Consider the following 14,772-nt stretch of genomic DNA (forward strand, 5'->3'; position numbering starts at 1 on the left):
TTCAGGATCGTTCCGATGTGCGTTTACCGTTTGCTGCGGCATTTTGTTTTTTTTCCAGAGCCTGGGCAAAGTAAAAATAACATAAGAGATATGTAAGAGTTATGGGCCCGTGTCTGTCGGGCTTGCATGATTAGGTACTACTTCAGTTTGTTCAATCGTCCTTATCAATTCTATACGGGGCGATGGCGTTGTGTCTGTTGCTGCAGCACTTGAAGCGACGCCAAGAAGCGCAGCCGGATGATTCGTAACTTGCTGTGTGAATGAGGTAGGGAGGCGTGACTGTATCAATTTAGAGATCTACATTTACGACCGCCGTGTGAGCGTGGTGAGTTTAATCTGAGGCCCACTGCCGCCGCCCAAACACTCACGGAAGCGCCTCCCAACAGCAGTCAAAATACCGCACATCTCATTCACCGCTTAATAAGAGTCAGAATGTCGCGCATACTGTACTGCTTAGTGCAGTGTAGCACGCCCGCCATCGCCCAGATAGAATTTTTGAGCAACCTGAAGTACCTAATCAAGCTCTTGACAGACACACATATCTCTCTCTCTGTCAGTTTCCGCCACTTCGCCCATGAGAGAACCTGACGCCGCAAACGGTAAGGGCAAATCGGAACGAACCCGAAAAAGAACCGAAAGGTATAGTTCCAAACTTCTGCTACGTCATACGTTCACGCAACTCGCGATTTCGAAAAGACCAGGCAGGCCCCTAGCAATCACCAAGATGCACAACAACCGTGAACAACGTACGCCCCGGGTTCCACCTAGCTGTCTCTCGCAATTTGGTACAGTAGTCTCTGGCTGCTACCGAGTTTAGTGGGGCCCCTGAAAGGGGGCGCTTACCTTAAGAAGCTACCAAGGCTGAGCTACCAAGACAGGCTTTTTGTTTCAGCACCTGAGGCTACGCTAAAGAGTAGTCTCAGCCTTCTTGCTGAGGAGTGTATTTTGACTACCGAGCGAGGTGTGCTGACTGGTACATTACAATGGTGATCAAGGGGAGTGTTTAGAGGTGGCGGTAAGTCTCACACGAGAAATGAGGCGGCCCACGCAGTCTGCTTCTCGTGATTACCACACGTGTGCCTTCTTTGTTGTCTCTAGAAACAGCGAGTACCCACGAGAAGTAGAATGGCGTCACATTTTTCGTGTGAGAGTGGCACGTGGATCGGACGTCCACTACCGCCGCCTACCAGTCTATCGCATCGAAATACCGCCCACTCTAAATGGACAGCGTGGCGAAGGAGGTCCCGGATAAACTGAAAACTCGTGTCGCTCCTCGCGAGATAGTGTGGAGTGGTTTGGAGGTCGCGGGCGTTACCTCGCACCCGCCTCTGCGTCAGATCGGCGATGTCCATGACACACTGCGCATGCGGACAGCAAAATGAAAGGCTTCCGTCATTTTTGGATGTTCGTTACTTTTAGTTTATGCAATGGAATGGCGATCATCAGTCCGTCTGGAACTATGACAGGTCTTGATGGGGAGAGACGCACTATTAATTGCAGCTTTCCAGACGCTTCTGGATCGGCAACTATTCTTTACGACGAAAAACTAAGCAACACCGTTTTTGTTGCGCCGGACCATGTTACGCAGATTTCTATTTCTCCGTTCAAAGGAACAGCCATAGGACTTGGGCTTTCGACCGTTCAAGGTGTTCAAACGATGTCGTTTCGATTGACGTTCACGCTCGAGTCCGAATACAATGGAGCGTATCTGCGATGCCATTTTATGGCTTCAGATTCTACCATGACTTCATCTCAACCTGTCACACTGGTCGTTTTATGTACGTCTAGAAGCAAAGTAGACGAATCATTATACGCGTTTAGTTTGTCTATTTGTAGCGTCTCCTTGCTGCAGTGTTTTGAACGTGAGCCATATTGTTCACAACGCTACAAGCCGTCTTCCTCGTCTAAGCTGCGAGGAAATTATCAGTCGTCGCGGAAATCCGCCAGCAAATATCAGTTGGACTAAAACGTTAGTTGGCTGCATTGGCAATGAGTCAGGAAATGCCAATCAATTTTACGATCTCCACCCTGTCACACGAAAGTGCAACAATGCGCAAATCACTTGTGTGGCAGACACAAAAGAGCCTCGTCTAAATACAACGAGGAAGACGTTTGCCCTGACTGTATTTAGTAAGGAGAGAAGATCTAAAGCGTTTTCATGCTTTAGTATATGCATATGTAGGTCAGCCAGAAATGGTACAGTGTAGCTATGACGGTTTGACGAGGCGTTTAGCATGGTTCAGTTGGGAAAAGCCCGCAGATAGCGGTGGATTTCCGGTCACTGATTACGACGTGTCGTTGTTTATCAATGGAAAGTTTCAGTTAGTTCATTGGAAACAAGGAAATCCGCTGAAACTTCACAACGCAGTGAACGATGGAGATACGTTAAAATTCAGCGTTTCAGCTGTGAACATTCTTGGACGTAGCAGAGCATGCCTGCTGGATGTGACAGTTCCTACAAGTAAGATAACTGCTCATCTTCATCGTCAGAATATTTTGTGTTTCAGGAGGATGCATACAACCACATATTTCGTCTAAATCTCGCATGACAATAATGGTGAACTGCACATTAGGTCAGTACCAATCTGAGTTATACAGAGTCTACTACAACATTAGAGGAAGCAGTTCTAATGGGTCTGCTATTACTGGCACACTGCCTATTAGAATATTAGGTTTATCACCTGACACAACGTATACAATCACAGTGGAGGCTCAAAACTCAGAAGCCATGTGGGACAACTCAAGTACGATAGAAGTGACTACAAATAAAATTGGTGAGCAAACACGCGACTTTTTGAAAATAATGTGTAATTGCCGCCGTAACGTACAGGCGTTCCTCAAACAGTTACGACAGTCACAGTATCTGAATGGACTTTGGATTCCATTACAGTCTCGTTTCTCTCGGTGTTTGAGTCTGGAAGAGACAACGCGAATGTCAGTCAGTACCGAGTCTACGTTGACAACTTTCCCTTAGATTTTCGAGCTGCAGAAGAAGACACTCAAACGTTTACTGTGTACGATCTCACGAGTGGATCGGCGTACGTCATTCAGGTGACGGCAGTTAATAGCTTGGGCGAAGAAGGTGAGAAAAGTAGCCCAATTGCAGTTATTACAGCAGAAAAGAGCTACAGAATATCGTCCAGTGTATTGGTTGGGTCATTGATTGGCTCCGTTTTGGCCGGGGCTTTAGTTGCCTTTCTTGTGACATACATAGTCATGAAACGCCGCAATGTAAACGAAGAACAAACCACGGATACTAGAAGAAGTGAACAAACGGAGAGCGTGGAAATGAAAGATTCTCGTCTCTATGCAGTAGCTCGCCGCGGAGGTCCACCGAAACCGGAACCTTCCTATGAAGATGCTGAGCAAAGTCATGGTCATCAAGAGAATGTGAAGAATCCGGTGCCTCACACCCCAGGAGGTGCAACTTGACTGCACGGTGCCAGCAAACGTGATGACAACAGACGCTTGGATAGAATGATTGTTTTAGTGCGTAGCATCTAGATCATCCTCATATGTTGCCGTTTTCAATTTCAACATACGGGCTTAAATGTGAGATTGTTTAAAAGCAAACTGTAACAGGCGAAAAGACGTGCTGTGCTACTGTAAAAATCTGGAAGCATTATTCACGGATTTTTTGTCTTAGGTCTCTCTGCCTTTGGAGCTGCGTTGCCGTACGTCTCACGCAAATGTGCCAATGGGATTCGCACGAGCGCTGCTAGAACTAACCAATTGCGTAAAAGATAATTATTTAGCAGGTAATGCAGCCTCCAACGTCCAGCTAAACTATATGCTCTTTGTAGAACGATGTAATCAATTGGCGAGCTACGTGCTTGCGCTTTGTGCAAATTAAAGAACGTCTTGGGATCAATGCGGTCACGTTGCTTTGTGACCAAGACCACTGACTGAGTCGCCAAAAGGTCGTTGTTGAGAGTCAGAACATGGTCAGAAGCACCAAGCTTGTATGATATAGAATTGAAGAAAATCGACTTTATGATGATAAAAATCTACGCGGCAAAGAAATACAAAGAGAAGGAGAAGACGGAAAAGAAACGAGAAGACGGGTGTCGATCTGACGTCGATGCTGATGCCATACAGAAAACAGTCAAGACAAAGCAGGAGTTGACTTTGACCAAGATGAATGAAAGAGTGTGTGAAAATAATCAGTGAACGTAGAATTGCGTGTACATACTGTAGGACGGAAATCTTCAATGATTTATAGTTGCAAGAGGCAAGGGCAAGCCGGGTTCTGCTAGCACTGTATTTTTGACTTGAAAACGTTTTGAAAAATTTTTTAAAACAGTTGGCATTTTCTTGCTACGATCTCGAATATATGAATGCAGTCATATGAGAGATGCAGTTTTGTTGACATACGGGTGCTCGGTTAATATCAACATTTTTGGAAATAAAAGTTTGATTTGCTGCTCTTCTAAGTTTTCTTTCTGCAATCGGTAAGAATTCGAGAGTTTATTCATAGATAACCTACAATTTGGTGCAATAAAAACTGACATGGGGCCCCTTTTGAGGCGTTGACCGGTTTTCGCGTCCCCCAATCGAATTCATAACTCGAAATTAAATCAAACCCAGCCGAATCTCTACGAACACTCCCGTCCCAACATTCGATAGCCTAAAAACGCCAACACGATCCTCTCTTCCCCGCAGAATCGACAATCTCCCAATCGCCGATTCTCGAAACGACGCTCGGCTCGACGTCAATCTACGCCGAATGGAACGCCGGCACTCTCAACTCGTCCCTCGTCAAATCCTATCGTCTCGCACTCCGACTCGCAGCGACAGCGCGTCTCATCGACGCAATCAACGCGACGACGCCGGGCGACGCTCTTCTCGACGGACTAGCGCCCGAATCGCGATACATTGTCGACGTGGAAGCGCGCGACGGGGACGATCGAGTGCTGGGCCGCGGTACGTTCGCGCGAAGTATTATCCATAAGAATCCTCCTTCTTAGTTCTTACTCTATATCTTATTTACAGTTGAGCGTATTGTTGTGACTCGCGCTCTTGGTCCAAGTGCCTCTCTCACGCGACCGACCAAGCTGAGTGCTCTTTCCATTGAGGCGGCTTCTGTTGAGTTGGAGTGGACTGTTGGCACTATCGAGGGCATTCTTCGATTTCTTGTCGAGTATGATCTCGACGAGGATTTCGTTGGGTATCAAGTGGTCAAAGTCGAGCCGCCGACGAAGGCTGTTTCCACGCTGAAGATTGACGGGCTGACGTCGGGGAAAACGTACGTTTTCCGGGTTGTGAGCGTGAGGATGTTTAGTCAACAGACTGGGGATAAATTGTATGTTCCAACAGTGGAAGGTAAGGAAGTGAGAGCGAGGTTTCTACTCTATTGGTTTTTGTTCTGGTAGGGGATGGGTCAGATGATCACGTGCCAATTGGCTATCCCATTGGGATTGGCGTGTTGGCCGGTCTGCTTTTGTTGGCGCTGATTCTTTGGGCGACATGGTGCTTAAAGTGGGTGCTGTGCGTTGGGCGTAGGAAGGAAAGGCAAGTTCAACCAGCTTTTAAGTAATCAGGGGTATGTAGGGAGATTAGAATTTAGAGTAAGCCTAAATACATTTGATTGAATAATTTCTCCAAGTTGTCTGATCACACAGTATGGTGCTTGCTAATGGTAAATCACTGTAGTGCTTGGTTTTTGTGGTTTCAGAGTTAATCGATTAATAACTGTATTACTACAGTGGATTTTTTATTGCTCTTTATTTTCTGGTGAGATCTGATTTTTTGTAGAAACAATCTTGTGTCCGTTACGGCTACTGATAATGTGTCATTACAAGATAAAACAAAGGAGGAAATTGCATGACAGGTAACCTTGTTGTTTCTGTGCGTACCAGTGCGCATACTGGTTAGAAAAGCGCCATCCTTTTTTAAAACGTTAGAGTAGCCACTTTTACTTGGCCGGCTCTTCTTTTTCTTTGTGCACTAATGGGTGAAGAATTTTAGAGAAGGAATTCATTACATCAACAGCAGACGTGTAAATCAGAAAATCAGCAACACACACAAAAATGCAGCAAGCACCACCTATCAGTCATCCAAAAAAAGTACGAAAAACACAGTGACGGACTAAACAAACTGGCTGAAATAAGCCGCTAACAGAATACCTACTGGTACCACTAAAGACAAATGAACGAACGTTTCTCGGCTTCCAGGTGATCCAATTCATTCTCAGTGATCAGCAAGCTTTGTGACTCCAGTGTAAGGGACGGACTCCTCCTCCTTGGCCTTCTTCACCTTCTTCAAATTCTTTTCCTCCTTTTCTGGCGTCTGCTTGGCCAGATCCAATTGAGCATATTGAGTTGCCTAGAAAAAGAAAGGTGGCATTAGCAGCTTCAAACCCTGGAGGAGGGGTATATAAAGTTAAACTTTAGCCAATAATGGGTGTGGCGGGGTGGCTGTTCGTGATTAGATAGCGAGGACATTGATTAGATAGCGTAAGGAGAAGGACACTGTTGCACTGATTAAGTTGACATTTTATTCATAAAGATTTAAAGGGGCACTTGGACCAAGAAGGGGCCATTTCATGAGTTGTCATATCCATAGTGGATGGCAAGTTGACAACTCAGCTCCAATGGCCTCAACATTTGGCTTGCCGTGCTCGTTTTTGACTGTGCAACCCATGTCTGCATTCCTTTCCTCAGCGCTGTTTACTTTGGTGCTCCCACGTTTCCCTATACTGTTAATGCAAATTTCTACGCACCTCAGCGGGCTTAACATCACTGTAAGTCACTGCGTCTTTGAAACGGTTTTCTTTGACTCGTGTTGAACCAGCTTGGGCTAGTTCCAGCTCAGCATATTGAATTCCATCTCCCTGAAACAGAAATTCCGAAAGAAAACGTAAAAGATGCTTGCTTCAACTACCCCTGATTTCCTTGGACGTTTATCTTCTATTGTAGACTCATTTCTTGAACTTTCTGCACCTGCATCTACTTTAGCAGAACAATTCTTTTTATTACAATGAAGAGCGCTGTGAGTTCCCTCTCTTGCCTTCATTCTTTGAGGAATTGTGTTTCACCCAACAGATAATAACGATAATGGCAATGACCAAAAGAGATGCAGCTACTGCAATTCCCACTATAGCTCCAGAACTCAATCCTAGATCATCAATTCCTAATGCTAATGAAGCATTACATCCATCACTCCGCATACCTCCTTTCTTTTCTTCTTCTAATGTAGTGACAGTAATTGACCTGCTTTCTTCACTCTCCTCACCCAAACTGTTGATAACCAACACTTTTACAGTGTATGTTGTAGATGGTGACAGTTTTTCTATCAAAAACGCTTGCGTTTCGCCGCTCTGCGCCTTCATATCTCTCTGATCACTGTTCAAGAAAACACGGTAAATCGACACTGAAGCATTGTCTCTGCCAGAATCCAAAACTGAACTGAACGTCAATATGAAAGACGTTGACGTGATGTTTAGGGCATTGGCATTGCCAGAAATAATAGGACTACCGGGAACACCTGGAAAATGATACCTATAGAGCACGCAACTATTTAGTCTGTAGAAAACCAACCAGGTAGATTAGTCCTCATTGAGACAACCGTTGAATTTTCGCGAGTTCCTTCTGAATTTCTTGCTTCCACGACAATGTCATAGGCGGTGTCTTCTGCTAGGTTCAAAATGGTGATTGGAAGGCTGTTTTGAGACTGTGAAGCTTCTTGCATTCCATTCCGCGTGTAATACACTATGTATCCACCACTATTAAAATCTGTGTCTGTTTGACAGTCAATGGTCAACGCGCTTCGGGATCCTGCACTTCTGACCGGTTTGATACACTTTCCTAAACAAGAAACGAAAACGTTTATATTTGCCACATAATCATTTATCTCTCACTGGTCGGAACAGTTTGGTCCACCTGACAAGCTTCTCCAGGTCCAAGAGTGTTCATTGCTGAAACTCTGAATACTAGAGTATCACTGTCATTCACAACATGGTCAGATCTCAGTGGACGTCCAAGCGTCCAAGCAATCAATGACTGGGTCACTCCATTGATGGACAGAGATAGATCATAGTCAGTGATAGGAAAGCCACCGTCATCTCCAGGCATTTCCCAACTGAACAATGCACGTGGTCTCGTCAAACCGTCATAGCTACACTGCACCCTTTCTGGTTGACCTACATGCACATTTGAGAATGTCAAATGCAGTAAGACCTTTTACTTACTATTTACAGTCAAAGCAAACGTCTTCATCGTTGTATCTAGACGAGGTTCCTTCGTGTCTGCAACACAAGTGATTTGCGCATTGTTGCACTGTCGTGTGACTGGGTGGAGATCATAGAATTGATTTGCATCTCCCGACTCAGTGCCAACGCAGCCACCTGACGGTTTAGACCAACTGACATTTGCTGGCGGATTTCCGCGATGACTGATAATTTCCTCGCAGCTCAGAAGACGAAGACGACTTGTAGTGTTGTGGACAATATGACTCGTGTTTGAAACAGTGCAGCAAGGAGACGCTACAAATAGACAAACTAAATGTAATCCATCTAATTTGCATGTACACGTACATAAGACGACCAGTGTGAGAGGTTGAGACTCGGTAGTGCTACCATCTGAAGCCCTAAATCGACATCGCAGAGATGCTCCATTGTAATCGGACTTGAGCGTGAATTTCAGCCGAAACGATATCATTCGAACGCCTTGAACAGTTGAAAGTCCAAGTCCTAGGGCTGTTCCTTTGAACGGAGGAACAGAAATCGGCGTAACATCTCCAGACGCAACAAAAACGGCTGCGCTTAGTTTTTGGTTGTAGCGAATAGCCGCCGCCCCAGAACCGTCTGGAAAGCTGCAATTAATTGTGCTATTTTCGCCATCAAGACCCGTTAGACTTCCAGGCGGACTGATCGTAGCTCCATTGCACCAACAAGCATGAAGACAAAGGAAAAGAAAAGCTTGAAAAACAGTGTCAAAAGAACAGTAACGCAGAAAAAAAGTAGTTACGTGACAGAAACGTCGCCCAATTGAGCATCTTCGGCATCACGAAGTCGGTTACTCACTGCGCATGCGGACAATGAAACGAATCTGTGTTCTTTGGATTCTCGTCTGTTTATGTGATGGAGCGACGATCAGTCCGCCTGGAAGTCTAACAGGTCTTGATGGCGAGAATCGCACAATTAATTGCAGCTTTCCAGACGGTTCTGGGGCGGCGGCTATTCGCTACAACCAAAAACTAAGCGCAGCTGTTTTTGTTGCGTCTGGAGACGTTACGCCGGTTTCTGTTCCTCCGTTCAAAGGAACAGCCCTAGGACTTGGACTTTCAACTGTTCAAGGCGTTCGAATGATATCGTTTCGGCTGAAATTCACGCTCAAGTCCGATTACAATGGAGCATCTCTGCGATGTCGATTTAGGGCTTCAGATGGTAGCACTACCGAGTCTCAACCTCTCACACTGGTCGTCTTATGTACGTGTACATGCAAATTAGATGGATTACATTTAGTTTGTCTATATGTAGCGTCTCCTTGCTGCACTGTTTCAAACACGAGTCATATTGTCCACAACACTACAAGTCGTCTTCGTCTTCTGAGCTGCGAGGAAATTATCAGTCATCGCGGAAATCCGCCAGCAAATGTCAGTTGGTCTAAACCGTCAGGTGGCTGCGTTGGCACTGAGTCGGGAGATGCAAATCAATTCTATGATCTCAATCCAGTCACACGACAGTGCAACAATGCGCAAATCACTTGTATTGCAGACACAAAGGAACCTCTTCTTGATACAACGATGAAGACGTTTGCTCTGACTGTAAATAGTAAGTAAAAGCCCTTATGTGCAATTGCCACTCTCAAAAATGCATGTAGGTCAACCAGAAATAGTATTGTGTAGCTATGACGGTCTGACGAGACCGCGTGCATTGTTCAGTTGGGAAATGCCTGGAGATGACGGTGGCTTTCCTATCACTGACTATGATCTATCTCTGTCCATCAATGGAGCGACCCAGTCATCAATTACTTGGACGCTTGGAAGTCCACTGAGATCTGACCATGTTGTGAATGACAGTGATACTCTAGTATTCAGGGTTTCAGCAGTGAACACTCTTGGACCTGGAGAAGCTTGTCAGGTGGACAAAACTGTTCCAACCAGTGAGAGATCATTTGGGTTAAATAGTTATGTTGAAACGCTCTCGTTTCTTATTTAGGAAAGTGTATCAAACTGTTTAGAAGTGCAGGATCACGAAGCGAGTTGACCATTGACTGTCAGACAGACACAGATTTCAATAGTGGTGAATACGTAGTGTATTACACGCGGAATGGAATGCAAGAAGCTTCACAGTCTCAAAACAGCCTTCCAATCACCATTTCTAACCTATCAGAAGACACCGCCTATGACATTGTCGTGGAAGCAAGGAATTCAGAAGGAACTCGCGAAAACTCAACGGTTGTCTCAATGAGGACTAATGTACCTGGTTGGTTTTCTACAGACTAAATAGTTTCGTGCTCTATGGGTATCATTTTTCAGGTATTCCCGGTAGTCCTATTATTTCTGGCAATGGCAATGCCATAAACATCACGTCAACGTCTTTCATATTGACGTTCAGTTCAGTTTTGGATTCTGGCAGAGATAATGCTTCAGTGTCAATTTATCGGGTTTTCTTGAACGGCGATCAGAGAGATCTGAAGGCACAGAGCGGAGAAACGCAAGCGTTTTTGATAGACAAACTGTCACCATCTACAACGTACACTGTAAAAGTGTTGGTTATCAACAGTTTGGGTGAGGAGAGTGAAGAAAGCACGTCAATCACTCTCACTACATTAGAAGAAGAAAAGAAAGGAGGTATGCGGAAAGATACAATGCTTCATTAGCATTAGTAATTGATGATCTAGGATTGAGTTCTGGGGCTATCGCGGGAATTGTAGTTGGTGGAATAGTAGTTCTTGCTATTACAGCATTGCTTTGTTACTGCCTATTAAAACAGTCTCGTTCAACGCCCCAAGGTAGGTATAAGATCTTTAGAAAGAGACAAAACTCTCGTCTCTCCGTAGAAACAAAGCCACCGACGTCTTCTGACAACGAGATGACGCGAGTAACGAAGTCACCAATTTATGATTCAGGACCAAGCAGAATTAAAGGTCAAGCTTCTGGGGCAGTTTACGCAGACGTGGCTCCTATAGACAAGAATACTGCAGCTGCACTTACAAGCACCAATCCTTCGTATCAAGTAACCGGAACTAGCAAACGTTGATTATCTAAACGGATACAGTAGCAGCTTTTTTTATGTTTGTTAAATTTTCCTCATCTATTTCTTGTATTGACGTGTTGCAGACGAATGTTCTAACTAAAGAATCGTGCGTGTCTGATTTAGCAAGTTAATACCAAATTGAATGGGCTAGACATTAGACTGTTAAATAATTTCGTCTACGCAATTGATTAACTTCAGATGAGTAGACTAGAACGGATCGGCAAATGGCAATGCAGCTGTCCAAAGGCAGAACTCTAAAGACAAAAATAAGTGAAAAACGAGGTGTAGGCGCACCTGTTAGCTTCTCCGGAGTCAACGCCTGCTTCTGAAGAGTGAAGCCCGTATATCGAAATCGAAAGCAAACAGTAACCAAGCCTATGACAGATGATCACTCAAACAAAAAATCTAAAATCAACGTGTTATTGCGTATGCCAACTTTCAGTCAAGTTGCACTTCTCCGGGTGAGATTCTTCATGTTTCCTTAGCAACCACCACCTGTGTGTGCTCAGCGTCTTCATAGGTAGGTTCCGGTTTTGGTACACCTTTGCGGCGAGCTTCTGCATAGAGACGAGAATCTTTCATTTCCAAGCTCTCCTTCGGCTTCTGTTTTCCGTTTGTATCACTGCGGTGCTTAGAGACTAAATAGGTCACAAGAAAAGCGATTAAGGCTCCAGCTAAAGCAGAGCCAATCACTGATCCAACCAATATGCTGGATGATATTCCGCAGCTTTTCTCTGATGTAGTAACTGCAATTGGGTCACTTTTCTTACCTTCTTCGCCGAAGCTATTAACCGCTTTCACCTGAATGACGTACGCCGCTCCAGCTTTCAGGCCGTGCACGGTGAACATTTGAGTGTTCTCTTTCGTAGCTCGGAAGTTGTATGGAAAGCCGTCAACGTAGATTCGGTACTGGCTAACATTCACGTCGTCTCTTCCAGAGTCAGACACAGAGAGAAACGATAGAGTAATGGAATTCAAAGTCACTCCAGATACCGCTGCTGTCATGATCGTTTGGGGAAGGCCTGTGAGTTTAGGCAATTAGGTATAACTTTGAAGAGTTACGTGCTGCTCACCTATTTTATTTGTCGTCACTTCTATTGTACTCGAATTCTCCCACAATCCTTCAGAGTTTTCAGCTTCTACTGTAATTGCATATGTCAAGTCTGGTGATAAACCTGATAATCTAACAGGCAGCGTGCTACTAATAACAGGCACGGTAGATCTGCTTCCTCCAACGTAGTAAATTCTGTATAACCTAGATTGATTCCGCCCTAATGTGCAGTTCACTACTACTGTCATGCGAGATTTTGACAAAATATGCGGTTGTAGGCATCCTCCTAAAACAAAACTGTCAATCATTTGATTATGCTGCAGCTAATTTACTTGTAGGAACTCTTATGTCAACTTGGCATGCTCTGCCAGATCCAAGAGTGTTCACTGCTGAAACTAAGAATTGTAATCCATCCCCATCGTTTGCTGCGCTAGTAAGTTTTAAAAGATCTCCTGGCTTCCAACCAACTTTCTGAAACACTTCATTGATGGACAGAGATAGATCATAGTCAATGATAGGAAAGCCACCGTCATCTCCAGGCATTTCCCAACTGAACAATGCACGCGGTCTCGTCAGACCGTCATAGCTACACGATACCATTTCTGGTTGACCTACATGCATTTTTGAGAGTGGCAATTGCACATAAGGGCTTTTACTTACTATTTACAGTCAGAGCAAACGTCTTCATCGTTGTATCAAGAAGAGGTTCCTTTGTGTCTGCAATACAAGTGATTTGCGCATTGTTGCACTGTCGTGTGACTGGATTGAGATCATAGAATTGATTTGCATCTCCCGACTCAGTGCCAACGCAGCCACCTGACGGTTTAGACCAACTGACATTTGCTGGCGGATTTCCGCGATGACTGATAATTTCCTCGCAGCTCAGAAGACGAAGACGACTTGTAGTGTTGTGGACAATATGACTCGTGTTTGAAACAGTGCAGCAAGGAGACGCTACATATAGACAAACTAAATGTAATCCATCTAATTTGCATGTACACGTACATAAGACGACCAGTGTGAGAGGTTGAGACTCGGTAGTGCTACCATCTGAAGCCCTAAATCGACATCGCAGAGATGCTCCATTGTAATCGGACTTGAGCGTGAACTTCAGCCGAAACGATATCATTCGAATGCCTTGAACAGTTGAAAGTCCAAGTCCTAAGGCTGTTCCTTTGAACGGAGGAACAGAAATCGGCGTAACATCTCCAGACGCAACAAAAACGGCTGCGCTTAGGTTCTGGTTGTAGCGAATAGCCGCCGCCCCAGGAAAGCTGCAATTAATTGTGCTATTTTCGCCATCAAGACCCGTTAGACTTCCAGGCGGACTGATCGTAGCTCCATTGCACCAACAAGCATGAAGACAAAGGAAAAGAAAAGCTTGAAAAACAGTGTCAAAAGAACAGTAATGCAGAAAAAAAAGCAGTTACGTGACAGAAAAGTCGCCCAATTGAGCATCTCGAAGTCGGCGTTACACACTGCGCATGCGGAAAAGAATCTTTGTACTTTGGATTCTCGTCTGTGTGTGTCGCCCTCAAGACCCGTTAGACTTCCAGGCGGACTGATCGTCGCTCCATTACATAAACAGACGAGCATCCAAAGCACACAGAATCTTTTCCGCATACGCGGTGCGCAGACCCAACGCGCATTGTCGCAATTCGTTCGCGTTTACTTCTTCCTTAGAAAGTTATTCCTCGGTAGCCTCGTCCCCAGACCTTCTGTCGATGTGGGCCCGAATGGCCTCGCCAGAACGGGCTATCCGGGCCCACATCGACAGAAGGTCTGGGGACGAGGCTAATTCCTCGGTCGTCGTCTGAAAGGTGTACTGATATCAGTGGTAAATACCGCACATTTATCGATTATTTTCTTGAAAGAACAAGTAGCTAGACTCGATTTTAGAAGTCATGAATTAATGAAATTATCTAAAGGACATGCCAACGAAGGCCATTCGTTACAGCATAGATATAACAGTACACAGTTATATCTATGGTTACAGCTCTCAAACAATTGGGACTCGCATAGCTGCTAGCCTCGTCCCCAGACCGGCAGACCATCTTCATATAAAGAGTTTGACGGTTTTCCAGTGCATAAAAGCCTACCTTTGATTGTGCTTTTTCTTGACATGAAAAAGCAAATGATGGCGACAGCAAACACAGTCACTATAGCGGCGCAAGCACACACAATAGCAACGATGATGTCAACACTCTACCCTTCATACAATTAACAAGTAAATGAATAAATAAATAAATAAATAAATAAATATGCACAGTCTTTTAGTTAAGTACCGTTTCTCTCTTTTGAAGTTGTTACCGAAATAGTCCTACTGTTGTGTCCAACCTCTCCCAAGTTGTTGATGACCGCCACCTTCACTTTGTACACTGTTTCTGGTGTAAGATTATCAATTGTGATTGTCTGCATGTCTCCGTCTCGAGATGCAAATTCTTTCAGTTGATCATCAATGAAGATCCTGTACTTTATCACAGTTGCGTCGCCTCTGTCTGCATCTTCAACAGAAGTATTA

General features: G+C 44.7%; 5 protein-coding genes across 12 annotated transcripts; 3 read left to right on the forward strand and 2 right to left on the reverse strand.

Annotated features, from left to right (window-relative positions):
* Nucleotides 1-1,275: 1,275 nt before the first annotated feature.
* On the forward strand, nucleotides 1,276-4,353 carry LOC136185458 (uncharacterized). Of its 3 annotated transcripts, none has more exons than XM_065972599.1 (9): nucleotides 1,276-1,778; nucleotides 1,837-2,130; nucleotides 2,183-2,461; nucleotides 2,508-2,774; nucleotides 2,831-3,082; nucleotides 3,144-3,552; nucleotides 3,647-3,758; nucleotides 3,804-3,920; nucleotides 3,974-4,353. In XM_065972599.1, exons 1-6 carry the CDS (start codon nucleotides 1,379-1,381, stop codon nucleotides 3,161-3,163), a joined length of 1,512 nt encoding a protein of 503 aa, XP_065828671.1. In that variant the 5' UTR covers nucleotides 1,276-1,378; the 3' UTR covers nucleotides 3,164-3,552; nucleotides 3,647-3,758; nucleotides 3,804-3,920; nucleotides 3,974-4,353. The 3 variants fall into 3 exon arrangements, with proteins under 3 accessions (XP_065828671.1, XP_065828677.1, XP_065828684.1); XM_065972605.1 differs by lacking the exon at nucleotides 3,974-4,353 and having other exon boundaries at nucleotides 3,144-3,439; nucleotides 3,491-3,552; nucleotides 3,804-3,934; XM_065972612.1 differs by lacking the exons at nucleotides 3,804-3,920; nucleotides 3,974-4,353 and having other exon boundaries at nucleotides 3,144-3,451; nucleotides 3,498-3,552; nucleotides 3,647-3,668.
* On the forward strand, nucleotides 3,997-5,607 carry LOC136199442 (uncharacterized). Its single transcript, XM_065989634.1, has 5 exons — nucleotides 3,997-4,153; nucleotides 4,304-4,411; nucleotides 4,663-4,923; nucleotides 4,993-5,322; nucleotides 5,373-5,607. Exons 1-5 carry the CDS (start codon nucleotides 3,997-3,999, stop codon nucleotides 5,534-5,536), a joined length of 1,020 nt encoding a protein of 339 aa, XP_065845706.1. The 3' UTR covers nucleotides 5,537-5,607.
* A 368-nt stretch (nucleotides 5,608-5,975) lies between these two features.
* On the reverse strand, nucleotides 5,976-9,029 carry LOC136188281 (tyrosine-protein phosphatase Lar-like). Of its 2 annotated transcripts, none has more exons than XM_065976032.1 (10): nucleotides 8,967-9,029; nucleotides 8,534-8,917; nucleotides 8,189-8,482; nucleotides 7,859-8,140; nucleotides 7,539-7,805; nucleotides 7,171-7,485; nucleotides 7,009-7,116; nucleotides 6,883-6,947; nucleotides 6,722-6,832; nucleotides 5,976-6,324 (listed from the first exon to the last, which is right to left on the reverse strand). In XM_065976032.1, the coding sequence occupies exons 1-10, from the start codon at nucleotides 9,001-9,003 to the stop codon at nucleotides 6,190-6,192; spliced, it is 1,998 nt and encodes a 665-aa protein (XP_065832104.1). In that variant the 5' UTR covers nucleotides 9,004-9,029; the 3' UTR covers nucleotides 5,976-6,189. The 2 variants fall into 2 exon arrangements, with proteins under 2 accessions (XP_065832104.1, XP_065832094.1); XM_065976022.1 differs by having other exon boundaries at nucleotides 6,883-6,950.
* Nucleotides 9,030-9,034: 5 nt separating this feature from the next.
* LOC136188294 (twitchin-like) lies at nucleotides 9,035-11,316 on the forward strand. Of its 2 annotated transcripts, XM_065976051.1 has the most exons (7): nucleotides 9,035-9,427; nucleotides 9,479-9,772; nucleotides 9,822-10,103; nucleotides 10,160-10,426; nucleotides 10,480-10,794; nucleotides 10,845-10,955; nucleotides 11,004-11,316. In XM_065976051.1, exons 1-7 carry the CDS (start codon nucleotides 9,037-9,039, stop codon nucleotides 11,201-11,203), a joined length of 1,860 nt encoding a protein of 619 aa, XP_065832123.1. In that variant the 5' UTR covers nucleotides 9,035-9,036; the 3' UTR covers nucleotides 11,204-11,316. The 2 variants fall into 2 exon arrangements, with proteins under 2 accessions (XP_065832123.1, XP_065832114.1); XM_065976042.1 differs by having other exon boundaries at nucleotides 10,845-11,316.
* LOC136188309 (twitchin-like) lies at nucleotides 11,244-13,724 on the reverse strand. 4 transcript variants are annotated; one of them, XR_010670205.1, is made up of 7 exons: nucleotides 13,682-13,724; nucleotides 13,257-13,631; nucleotides 12,912-13,205; nucleotides 12,584-12,862; nucleotides 12,274-12,537; nucleotides 11,495-12,222; nucleotides 11,244-11,436 (listed from the first exon to the last, which is right to left on the reverse strand). XR_010670205.1 is itself a non-coding variant. In XM_065976070.1 (7 exons), exons 1-6 carry the CDS (start codon nucleotides 13,707-13,709, stop codon nucleotides 11,672-11,674), a joined length of 1,791 nt encoding a protein of 596 aa, XP_065832142.1. In that variant the 5' UTR covers nucleotides 13,710-13,724; the 3' UTR covers nucleotides 11,244-11,605; nucleotides 11,654-11,671. The 4 variants fall into 4 exon arrangements, 3 of the variants coding, with proteins under 3 accessions (XP_065832142.1, XP_065832131.1, XP_065832128.1); XM_065976070.1 differs by having other exon boundaries at nucleotides 11,244-11,605; nucleotides 11,654-12,222; XM_065976059.1 differs by having other exon boundaries at nucleotides 11,244-11,575; nucleotides 11,637-12,222.
* Between the last annotated feature and the right edge of the window lie 1,048 nt (nucleotides 13,725-14,772).

The sequence above is a fragment of the Oscarella lobularis genome, chromosome 1, assembly GCF_947507565.1.
Source record: "Oscarella lobularis chromosome 1, ooOscLobu1.1, whole genome shotgun sequence".
Taxonomy (NCBI): domain Eukaryota; kingdom Metazoa; phylum Porifera; class Homoscleromorpha; order Homosclerophorida; family Oscarellidae; genus Oscarella; species Oscarella lobularis.